Genomic DNA, 12,789 nt, shown 5'->3' on the forward strand with positions numbered 1-12,789 from the left:
AACTCGGTACTCAGTACACAGACATATACTCTGTGTATGTGTGCGTGTGCATCTGTGTGTGTCCACTGAAACAACATGTTCACAAAATTGTTCTCTCATTCTGTGTTACACAGTGCATTTCTATTTCATCAAAAAAATGGTGATTCTGACCCACTAAATTGTTTTTAGCAGCCACAAATGGAGTGTGATCTAGTTTAAAAGCATAGTTTTAAATGTTAGATACTTTTTGATAACATTTTAAGCCCATTTTTGTAAGTTTAATCATAATTTAAATGCGTTGGTGTTTACTATTAAAGGGAACGATTGGAGAATCTATAAAACAAAGTCCCCTTCAAGGTGCACAGTTTATGGTATTTTATTTGTTAGTGTAAAGAAAGATTTTTATATATCTTGTTTTCTTAAAGGGATTGGCATGGTATTTGTGTGTTACCTCATCCTTAGGCTACAAGCATCTTAAAACCTCTTTTTTTAAAAAATTAATTTATTTTATTTTTATTTATTTTTGGCTGTGTTGGGTCTTCATTGCTGTGCGTGGGCTTTCTCTAGTTGCGGCGAGTGGGGGCTACTTTTTGTTGTGGTGTGCGGGCTTCTCATTGCGGTGGCTTCTCTTGTTCTGGAGCATGGGCTCTAGTTGCGTGGGCTTCAGTAGTTGTGGCACACAGACTCAGTAGTTGTGGCTCACGGGCTTTGTTGCTCTGCGGCATGTGGGATCTTCTCAGACCAGGGCTCGAACCCATGTCCCCTGCGTTGGCAGGCAGATCCTTAACCACTGCGTCACCAGAGAAGCTCTTAAAAAGCTCTTTTTAAGTCTTTTCTTTAGTGTCATTCTGCTAAATGCTCAGTGAGACCAGCACTTGTCTGTTGGCTTGATTTTTTTCTTGTGACACGGCTACTGCTGCTCCAGGCTAACACTGACTGAGGCTTGCTGTGTGTTTGGTGTTACGTCAAGTGCTTCATGTGCTTTGCCTCCTGTGGTCGTCCTCATAACAGTCCTATAATAGGATTGGTATTATTATTATCATCATTTGATAGAAAAGCCTGAGGTTTGGAGAGGCTGGGAGCCAAACCCCAGTTTATACAGTTGGTAAAGAACAGGGCAGGGGTTTGGACAGTATGGTCTGAGAGCCTGTGCTCCTTATCCTACAAGGTAGCTGGTGTTGATCAGGCATGATTTTTCTCTTTACCTCATTCTCTGAGCTGTATCTAGTGTGCTACGTGCTTGTAGATTTTCACTCCTGAGTGAACGTCCTCCTGGGCCCTTTCAGAGTTTGAGAGAAGCCCAGCTCATTTCCATATTTTGGGATGCTTGGTATATTGGAATTGAAGAAATGACAAAATGTATTAAAATTTGGGAGTTTTACATGTTCAGTAGTGTTAGTGCATCTCTGTGATTCAGCTTCAAATGTGGATAACATCAAAAGTCAACATTTTGAGGTGCTTTGTAAATGTGAAGTCCAAACCTTTCTATAGCACTTTTATCCCCACCCCACTCCTTTACACCCAAGGTAAAATTTTTTTATAAAGAAAGCCAAGAAGGGATGCTCCATTTTGGGGTACATTTTCAAAATCATATGATGTTGACTGTACTAAATAGAGTAATCCATTTCTCATCCTGTTTTCCTGGCATTTTCTAGCATTCTTCAGTTGCTAACATTGGCTTACTTAGAACATTTGGTGAGAATCACAGAAACTCTGGGAAACCATACGAACTATTTAGCTTTGCCTGTGTGAGTTACGGAAGAGCTTTGCTGTGAACCTGTGTGCTGTCCTTCAGAAGCGGGTGGGTTATCAGTGTTCGCATCGACTGCCGCTATAGCAACGCTGACACGTTCGGAGGACATCAGTTTGAAAAGCAACGCATAAAAAAAGCATTCTTGGTTTCACTTACAACTTTGAGCCATCTTTATGGAATTTGATCTCATAAATTTGTCAAGGTTGCTGTAAATCTGACCAGAATTGTTTCATGGAGCAATGTAATTGGGCACGGTATGAGTCTCCTAACATGCCAGGCAGCAGCTATGCAGTAAATCTGTTTGTGGGCTGTTTCCATACTCAGGGTTTATTATTATCCTTGTCTGCTTTACAGTGGAAGTAGTAGTCACGCTCATGTCAACTCAAGGGTCTCCATCCCTTCCCCTTTGGACATGGTGCACCTGGACCTGCCAGAGCTGGAGGCTGAGGACACGCTAGAGCTGCGGTTCCAGCAGCTGAGCCTGCCCCAGCTCTGCGTCTCCATCCTGGAGTCTGCCGTTCCTCTCTTGAGAACAGGTTGGTTGTCCTTGAAGTCAGAGTTCCTTTTGTAAGCTTTGTGTTTGTTTTGTCTATTTTCTAGGACTCTAATTTTTCTCATTTTTGCTTTCTATCTGTCTTAGGACCTTTAAAATCTGGATTTACTTATCTTTTGGGGTACAAATTCCTAAGAACTTAGTAAGGTCTTTATTATCTCTTAATTAAACGTGGATGGCATGGCGCACTGTTCAGATAGAGTAGCCCCTTCCATTTCTGGCCTTTTATTGCACAGACTTCCATTTGTGTGTGGCTATTTTAAAGGTAAGCACTGAAAAAACAATGCAACTGGAGTAAGTTAGAGAAGATGGACTGGCATGAATAGACCAGAATAAAAAACTCCTTGGCTTTTGCTCTTTAGAAATTTTTTGAGTTGCTTTCAGTTGTTCACTCCTCCTACTCAATTTTTACTTGAGCTAGGAAACATGTTAAAAACCATAACAAACCCAACACTGGATTTGTACCTTTGCAGTAATTTCTTTTTCTCAAAAAACAAAACAAAACTCAGAAAACCCAAACGTTCCGGAGTTACCTTTTCTCTCAGGTGTGCTGGGTAAGTTTGCAAAGATGTACTGCAGTATACACTGGGATGTAGCTGTGCTTTCAGTGGAGAGCGATGAGAAGGATAACAACGTGGCCGATGTCCGGCAGAGTCTAGTAATCAAACAAGTTACCGCGCACTGAGTAGCTGCCGTGCTCAGCTGCCGGCTGTGCCCCTGTGCACGTGATTCTGTGCACACCTCACACTGACCCGTTTTATACACCCCTTAGTGGTGATTACTGCTTTTCTCCCTGTTTTACAATGAGGAAGCTGAGGTTTAGAGTGCTTTAGAAACTTATCCGAAGTCAAACAGTGAAGAACAGAGGCTTGAACTACGGTTCTGAGACCAAAGTCCATGCATTTTGCAAGGTAAAGAAAGGTTTGGGATAAATAATGATTTTTATTCTCTAAATATATACATTTTAAGTAGTTGATAAACTTGTCAAAATATAAATACAAGATAAACAAGTTTTGCTTTTTTTGGTTTATACTGGCTGAGTAAAAAATCTATCCCATGCTGATGGTTCTTTAAGTCCTATGGCTATTTTTTGCCTGCTTGGAAGTGATAGGGAAGAAGGCAGGAGGTAGGTGTATATTTGGGAACATTAACAATTTTTTTTATTCTGAAGAAAACTCTGTACCTTAACTTCTCACTGACTGAAGAACTCTGCTTCCAGGAGTGAGGAATACATATTAATTCATGTACTAATAATGTGACATGAAGGAAGATCTGAACTTGGGCATCATCAAGTGTAGATGTTTGTCTGCATGGTGTACTGAGGAGAACAGTTTTAGATTTAATGATTTTGCATTTAACCTTTTCTTAATTTGCTGTAACAAGTCAGATTGATAATTATAGAGCTGTGTCATGGTACATAAAATTTTCTAAATGTTCTCTTGCCCTTTTGTGGAAAATTATTGCATAATTTGCATTTGTTCAGTGTCGTAAGAGATTTCTAAGAGAATTTGCTCCAGCTGTTCTCATGAAACAATTAATCTAGACCCTTATGATCTGGTAGTTTGTTTTACTTTTATTCATTAGAAGTTGACCTTTGGTATGTGGGACAGGAAAGTCTTGATTGAACATTCACCTTACTTAGAATTATGGGTGGTGGAATTCCTTTGTTATTCTATCTCTGTGGAGAAGGGAGATTGCTCAGGTGGGTGTGACTCTGACAGCACAGTTTCCTCCGGAATGTTTTTAGAGTTTAAGGTGAGTGTAGGTTTCCCAGGCAACTCCCGTGTAGGAAACTACTAATTCATGACAAGGCTTAAGCCTTCTAGTCCTAAGTGGGAAATTTATTAGACTGCATCTTCTCAACTAAACCTGTGCTTTGTCACCTATTACATGTAACATGGATGGTCTCTGAATCTGAAAAGTTATTTTAATCTATCTCACAGTGCTTTTAGTTAGATTATTGTTATACTCTTCCTGAGTATCTTTCCCACTTATGAGCACATTTGATTTTTTGTAAATAGTGTTATGATCGAAACAGAAGTCTAATGGTGATTGTATATTGTGACTTCCCTATTTGTCTCTTTTAAACAATTCTAAAAACATCAAAAAATAAAAATAAAAAGAGAAATAGGAATTTGGGAGCGTTAGCTAATCAGAGGATTGAGAAATATGATATTCAGCTTTATTTGAATTAACTTTTTTTTCTTCTCTCTCTCTCCTATTTGTATTCCTAGGTAGTAGACAAATGATAATAAGAGTTCTGGAATTGCTTGCAGAGGATATGGTACTTATTGGTGAAGCGATTTCAGCAGATATCTGGGATGACAGCAGTCTTTTTGCTATAGATATGGTGAGAATCAAGGTTTTCCTTGGGATGTGGGTAATAATATTAGTATTTTATTTTATCTTGGTCCTTTTAAGCTGGTTTCATTGTCTCATTAGTCTTTGAAAACTTTCTTTGTTTTAGACGCAATAGATCCCAGGCTTATTTTGTGCATAGTCTGGAATAGGCCATTTCTCCAGAGATTCTGGTTACTTTTAATGGAGGAAATGTATATCAAGACCAGAAACAGGCCATTAGGGCTGCTTGCAGTTACAGTGATATCATTCTTTCCCTTCAGTAATAGAACTAGGAAATCTGTATTTTAAAAAAACTCATGAATTCAGACTGCTGCTTCTGAGTTTAAACTTGTATTTCTTTGCTTGGACTTTATTGTCCTTCATAGATTCTTAGCAACATCAACATAATTGCTTATTAGTTTTAACCTTCAGCATAAAAGTAAGTAATTTCACAGCAGCAGTATTAGTATCACTGTGGTCAGTAACTAATAAAGTTCAAGATTTTCTTGCAGTTCTTTTTGACTTAGACTAAATCTCACTAAGTATATAAAGTCAAAATTCTGTGCTTTAAAGTCACTCAAAAGAATTATTTTCTCTGTTACCAATTCAGTATACAGTTAGATTTTTGTTTCAATTTGTTTTCATTTTTGGGAATTGTTTTCTCTTCATAAAAATGTAACTCAGGGATGTCTCCCAGCCATCCTGTTTTCTAGTTTATTTTTTCCATTTTTATTTTAGTTTTTGCAAATGTAAGAAAATAAGTACGTAGATTCTTATTCCCCCTCTCACATCTTACATAAAAGGTGGTATATCATATACAGTTTCATACCTTGTTTTTACAACGTAAGAGTAAATCCTGTATAGTAATTAGACTTATTGTTGTGACCATTATGTATAGAAATATTGAATCACTATGTTGTGTGAGTCAGTTATTCTTCAAAAACAAGCAAAGAAACGAACTCAGAGAAAAAAAGGATCAGCTTTGTGATTAACAGAGGTGGGAAGTGGGGAGAGGGGGAATTGAATGAAGGTGATCAAAGGTACAGATTTCCAGTTTTAAGATGAATAAGTACTAGGATGTAATGCACAACTGCTGTGTGTTATGTATGAAAGTTGCTAAGAGAGTAAATCCTGAGGGTCTCATCACAAGGAAAGGAAACTTTTTTTCTATTTCTCTAATTTTGTTTCTGTATGAGATAATGGATGTTCACCAAACTTAACGTGGTCATCATTTCATGATGTATGTAAGTCAAATCATTAAGCTCTGCACTTTAAACTTATACAGTACTATATGTTAACTATATCTCAATAAAACTGGAAGAGAAAAGAATGCATCCTGGATAGATGGATGGATGTAAATGTAGGCATGGAGATTATTCCACGTTCATATGTGGAGATCTTCATTCTTTTTACAGGCTGCGAGTGCTTCATTGTGTATTTATTCACTCAATAAACATATGGATAGACATAATTGCTAACAAAAATGATGTGAAATGAGTAATGTGCACTTTTAAAAATTAATTAATTAATTTTTGGCTGCGTTGGGTCTTCGTTGCTGTACACGGGCTTTCTCTAGTTGTGGCGAGGGGGGGCTACTCTTCCTTGCGGTGCGCGGGCTTCTCATTGCGGTGGCTTCTCTTGTTGCAGAGCTCGGGCTCTAGGCGTGCGAGCTTCAGTAGTTGTGGCACGTGGGCTTCAGTGGTTGTGGTTCGCGGGCTCTAGAGCGCAGGCTTAGTAGTTGTGGCGCACGGGCTTAGTTGCTCCACGGCATGTGGGATCTTCCCGGACCAGTGCTTGAACCCGTGTCGCCTGCATTGGCAGGTGGATTCTTAACCCCTGTGCCACCAGGGAAGCCCTCCCCCAATTTTTTTTATCTACACAAATCTTTTGAAAAGAAACACAACTGAAACATTTTACAGTAGGTGTAATATATTGTTTCAAGTCCTACAATTTATTTATAAAATAGGGATAATAGTTCTTAATCTTAGTTTTTCGTTAGTCCTTAAGGTTATCACATTATTCTGTAGTACTTTTAGAAGATTTTCACATATTGAAGGTTTTCAACAAGTGAGTTTTCCTTGAGAAGTGTGAAGAATGTTTTATCAGTTGCTTCTTAAAATAGCTCAAGTTTCTTGGCCAGAACATTTATCTGTAAAAGTTAGTCATTCATTTTTAACTTTTGGCTGCTGATCTTTTATGATTCAATGAATTATTTTTACTTTAAAGGTTAAATCTGTTGTGCAAGTGCCAATTGGTATGTTAGAAATGTTAAATAGTACTGCTGGAAATTATATTTGACTTACTTATTTAAAAGAATAAATGCTTCCTAGGAAAAATCTCATCCCTTTGGGCTATATATTAATAGAAGCAGACAATTAAGTAGAATTCCTTAATGTCCCTACTTTTGTGAGGTTTACACAGAAGGCAGAAGTATATTTTTGTCGTGTCATTAAAGGAACAAAGTAATAAATGTTGACCAATTCAGTAATTAAATGCCTGTAGATATGTAATCAATTCTCTAGATCTTTCCAAATAGTGCTAATAGCATTCGTGTCTGGAATTCCATAACTCAGTTTATGTAAGCATAGTCAAAGAAATTTTTTCTCCATAAATTGAATATTTTTATTTCACTCGAAGTAAATAAAAGAAAAAATATTTTCACTGAAATTATATTTTGTTAAAATAAAAAATTTTTTTGGTAAGCACTTGTAAAAGTTAGGATGACCTGAAGTATGGCATCCCTTTTTTGATTACCTATGAAATTAAGTTAGTTTTTTCCTTATTCACATGGTAAGTTAGGTTCACGGGAGGAGTAAGGCTCTTTTCCTCATGCCAGATAACCCCAGACTCTTGGGGCTGTTTTCTGTTCGTTTTTTGCCTTTCTTCTTTCTGTCACTGCTGTCACTCAATGTCACGAAAAGCAGTCTTTTCTCCTTCTTTATGACTCATTCCTTCTAAATTCCCATCTGACCTGCTGTGAGCTGGTAACTTAGATTTCCAGGCGTGTTGGAAGAATTGCTGGTTGAAGTTCAAGTGAAGTTGAGAGGATTATGAAAGTTTCTAGAGAGAAGGGCTTGGTATCCAGTAACGGCTCAAGAAGGGTAATTGAACCAGATTGTGAATTTATAATTGGCTGAGTGGGATCTCTAATTAGCATATGCTTTTCCTGCTACTGCCGCCAGGCCAGAGACAGGTATTTTAGTTCACCAAACATTCTTTGATTGCTTATTATATGCTAGTGATAAACGGAATACTGCCTGCCATATCAGTAAACAAAGGATGTCACAGTCATCAGCGATTGCAGCCACCTCCGATGGTGAGCTGGTGAGCCCTGAGGAAACTCAGGAAGGAAAAGAATACCTGCCATCTAGCAGCCATCAGACTGCAGTGATTTCAGTGAGCCCAGACTCTTGCATCTTCCCATACACAGAAAAGCGCTAAATTCCGTAACTTGAGATATCTGGTTTTCTTTAATCAGCAGTAACCTTTTGACATTCAGACTACCTGCCCTTTGTTACAGAACTCCCACCTCGCCCCCTCGGAGCAGTTCTCTCAGGGTTACTGGAGATGCGGCCTCCCGGGCTTGAAGTCCTAAAAATTCCCGCTGAATAAAACATAACTCTCAACTTTTAGGTTGTGAATAATTTTTTAGTCGACCCTGGGCCCTGGGGGTGCAAGATGAATAAGCAGCAATTCTTTTCACTCTTGTGGGAGATAGATAAAAAATTGACTGTATTCCCCATGCTGTACATTTCATCCCCATGACTCATTTATTTTGAAATTTGCAGTTTGTACCTCTTAATCTCTCTCACCTATTTCACTCATTTCCCCCCCTCCCTTCCCCTCTGGCAGCTACCTGTTGGTTCTCTGTGTCTATGAGTCTGTTTCTGTTTTGTTAAGTTTGTTCATTTGTTTTGTTTTTTAGATTCCAAATATAAGTGAAATCATACGGTTTTTGTCTTTCTCTATCTGCCTTATTTCACTTAGCATAATACATTCTGGGTCCATCTGTGTTGTCACATTTGGCAAGATTTCATTCTTTTTTATGGCTGATTAATATTCCATTGTATGTATATGTGTGTGTGTGTTTGTGTACATATGTGCCACATCTTCTTTATCCTTTCATCTGTCGATGGTCACTTAGGTTGTTTCCATGTCCTGGCTATTGTAAATAGAGCTGCTATAAACATTGGGGGGCACGTGTCTTTGAATTGGTGTTTTCATTTTTTTGGATATAAACCCAGGAGTGGAATTGTTGGATTATACAGTAATTCTCTTTTTAGTTTTTTGAGGAATATTGATGCTTTTTTCTATGGCGGCTGCATCGATTTACATTCCCACCAACAGTGTACAGGGGATCCCTTTTCTCCACATCCTTGTCAACATTTGTATTAGTGGTCTTTTTGTTGATAGCCATTCTGATAGGTGTGAGGTGATATCTCACTGTTGTTCTGATTTGCATTTCTCTGACTAGTAATGTTGAGTATCTTCTCATGTGCCAAGGGTGCTTTGAAAACACTCCCAGCCAAGAATCTCAGGGAGGGCTTTTTGTAAATCATGACTGAGCTGAGTTTAAATTACGAATACGATTTGGCTAAGAAAGTAAAGGTAGGGCTTTTTGTCTGGCAGAGGGGAAGAGAATGATGGGGAGGAATGAATAGTGCTGATTGGTGGTCAAGGGTAGGGCTATTGGGAGGAATGCAGACAACCAGAGCATAAAATGTGAGGTGGGTGTGGTGGGAGAGAGGCTGGAGGGTTCAGGTGGGGTCTGCTCACAGCAGGCTTTTGACGAGGTGCTGAGTAGTTTGGCTGTCATTCTGGTAGTTTGGCTGTCATTCTGAAGGCAGGACGAGCTTGCTCTTAAACACAGAAGTGCCTGGTGAGACTTGCATGCAGAACAGTAATTGGCTGCCTTGTGGAAGGGGAGTGGGGAGTGTGAGGCTGGGAGCATATGGGGGAGAGTCACTTATTTCAGATTTCAGATGCTTTGCAGAATCCAAAACCTGTTTTATGTTGTGCAGATAGTGGAGAAATTGTGTTTGCACTATAAATTCTGTTCTATTGGGAATATTTAGAATATTTTGCTCATCTGATATTTTAAGTCTGTAATTTTGTAAAAACTTTGACTATCCTCTGAAAACTGGCTCTTTTTTTTTTTTTTTCCTGCATCAACTACTTTACAGCTGTTTAAGTATCATTAGCCCAGCAAATTAAAACTGTGGACCAGATAGTATTGTTTTAAAATCCTTTCTTTTCTTAAAACATTAAAAACAAAACACTTTTTTTTTTTTTTTTGGCTTGGAAGAAGTGTTGGAAATAGTAAAAGCTGCAAGACTGATTCTTATAGTATTTAATACTTCCTTTTTATACTATTCTGAGAAGTACGTCAATTCATCATTAGAATTAGCAAGGTTATTTGAAACAATTTCACAAGTAAATAGATTTTTACAAAAAGCCTTGCAGTACTGAGGTCTTAAATATGTTCATTGATTTAAATTGTAAATTGTCAAAGTTAGTCTTGAATAACAGAGATAGGTTGTTTGTAGATGTAAAAAAGTATTCTAATGGAGAAGCACCGGGTGGAAGAATTGCCTGTCCATGTAATAAGACTGTCACTGTGCTTCTAATTTGTTTTCTCTATACCACTGGTTATTAATATAAGCGCTATTAAATTTTTCTATTTTAATTTTGTGAGGGTGGCCCTACGTTTGGTTGAAATTTTTAACTTTTAGTTTTATTTCCGTGGGCTCAAAGAACATAGTCTTAAATATACATTGACTGTTTTTTGTGATTAAGTAAATGGCTAGTTTTAGTCAGTGTTCCTTGGAAACTCGAGGAGTTGTAGTCCTTGAAATGTTCAAAGTTTATATCTGTTTAATTTATTAATTAACGTAAAAAAGACTGAGTTAAAACCTTTAAATCCAACTTCAGGTTTTGCTTGATATTTATGTTATTCAGACCACAATGACTCATTTATGTTGGGTCTTTACTCTCTATTATGCATTTCATCAATAGAAAATTACCTAATTTATCTAAATTTTTTTGTTCTAAATAATTCATTATTTATATTTCATACATTTTTTGTTCATATTTCACTACACTAGTTTTTTTTGAATTTTTGAATTTTATTTTATGTATTTTTTTATACAGCAGGTCCTTATTAGTCATCAATTTTATACACATCAGTGTATACACATCAATCCCAATCTCCCAATTCATCCCACCACCACCACCACCACCCCGCCACTTCCCCCCTTGGTGTCCATACGTTTGTTCTCTACATCTGTGTCTCTATTTCTGCCCTGCAAACCGGTTCATCTGTACCATTTTTCTAGGTTCCACATGTATGCGCTAACATACGATATTTGTTTTTCTCTTTCTGACTTACTTCACTCTGTATGACAGTCTCTAGATCCATCCACATCTCTACAAATGACCCAATTTCGTTACTTTTTATGGCTGAGTAATATTCCATTGTATATATGTACCACATCTTCTTTATCCATTCGTCTGTCGATGGGCATTTAGGTTGCTTCCATGACCTGGCTATTGTAAACAGTACTGCAATGAACATTAGGGTGCATGTGTCTTTTTGAATTATGATTTTCTCTGGGTATATGCCCAGTAGTGAGATTGCTGGGTCATATGGTCATTCTATATTTAGTTTTTTAAGAGACCTCCATTCTGTTCTCCATAGTGGTTGTATCAATTTACATTCCCACCAACAGTGCAAGAGGGTTCCCTTTTCTCCACACCCTCTCCAGCATTTACTGTTTGTAGATTTTTTGATGATGGCCATTCTGACTGGTGTGAGGTGATACCTCATTGTAGTTTTGATTTGCATTTCCCTAATGATTAGTGATGTTGAGCATCCTTTCATGTGTTTGTTGGCAATCTGTATATCTTCTCTGGAGAAATGTCTATTTAGGTCTTCTGCCCATTTTTGGATTGGGTTGTTTGTTTTTTTAATATTGAGCTACTTGAGCTGTTTATGTATTTTAGAGATTAATCCTTTGTCTGTTGATTCGTTTGCAAATATTTTCTCCCATTCTGAGGGTTGTCTTTTCATCTTGTTCGTAGTTTCCTTTGCTTTGCAAAAGCTTTTAAGTTTCATTAGGTCCCATTTGTTTTTTTGTTTTTTTTTAATTTCCATTACTCTAGGAGGTGGATCAAAAAAGATCTTTCTGTGATTTATGTCAAAGAGCGTTCTTCCTATGTTTTTCTCTAAGACTTTTCTAGTGTCCAGCCTTACATTTAGGTCTCTAATCCATTTTGAGTTTATTTTTGTGTATGGTGTTAGGGAGTGTTCTAATTTCATTCTTTTACATGTAGCTGTCCAGTTTTCCCAGCAACACTTATTGAAGAGACTGTCTTTTCTCCATTTTATATCCTTGCCTCCTTTGTCATAGATTAGTTGACCATAGGTGCATGGGTTTATCTCTGGACTTTCTATCCTGTTCCTTTGATCTATATTTCTGTTTTTGTGCCAGTACCATATTTGCTTGATTACTGTAGCTTTGTAGTATAGTCTGAAGTCAGAGAGTCTGATTCCTCCAGCTCCGTTTTTCTTTCTCAAGATTGCTTTGGCTATTCGGGATCTTTTGTGTTTCCATACAAATTGTGAAATTTTTTGTTCTAGTTCTGTGAAAAATGCCATTGGTAGTTTGATAGGGATTGCACTGAATCTGTAGATTGCTTCTGGTTGTATAGTCATTTTCACAGTGTTGATTCTTCCAATCCAAGAACATGGTATATCTCTCCATCTGTTTGTGTCATCTTTAATTTCTTTCATCAGTGTCTTATAGTTCTCTCAGTACAGGTCTTTTACCTCCTTAGATGGGTTTATTCCTAGGTATTTTATTCTTTTTGTTGCAATGGTGAATGGGATTGTTTCCTTAATTTAGCTTTCACATTTTTCATCATTAGTGTATAGGAATGCCAGAGATTTCTGTGCATTAATTTTGTATCCTGCAACTTTACCAAATTCGTTGATTAGCTCTAGTAGTTTTCTGGTAGCATCTTTAGGATTCTCTATGTATAGTATCATGACATCTGCAGACAGTGACAGTTTTACTTCTTCTTTTCCAATTTGTATTCCTTTTATTTCTTTTTCTTCTCTGATTGCTGTGGCTAGGACTTCCAAAACTATGTTGAATAATAGTGG

At 37.5% G+C, this 12,789-nt stretch overlaps 1 protein-coding gene across 5 annotated transcripts in view; it reads left to right on the top strand.

Moving 5' to 3' along the window:
- RTTN (rotatin) overlaps positions 1-12,789 on the top strand; it is a 164,049-nt gene that overhangs the window by 13,068 nt on the left and 138,192 nt on the right. For all 5 annotated transcript variants that reach the window (XM_082355182.1, XM_082355183.1, XM_082355181.1 and 2 more), the window contains exons 9-10: positions 2,087-2,268; positions 4,520-4,635. In XM_082355182.1, the coding sequence (XP_082211308.1) occupies positions 2,087-2,268; positions 4,520-4,635 (298 nt within the window). The remainder of the gene's footprint in view (positions 1-2,086; positions 2,269-4,519; positions 4,636-12,789) is intronic.

The sequence above is a fragment of the Balaenoptera borealis genome (assembly GCF_965194805.1).
Source record: "Balaenoptera borealis genome assembly, chromosome: 14".
Lineage (NCBI taxonomy): Eukaryota > Metazoa > Chordata > Mammalia > Artiodactyla > Balaenopteridae > Balaenoptera > Balaenoptera borealis.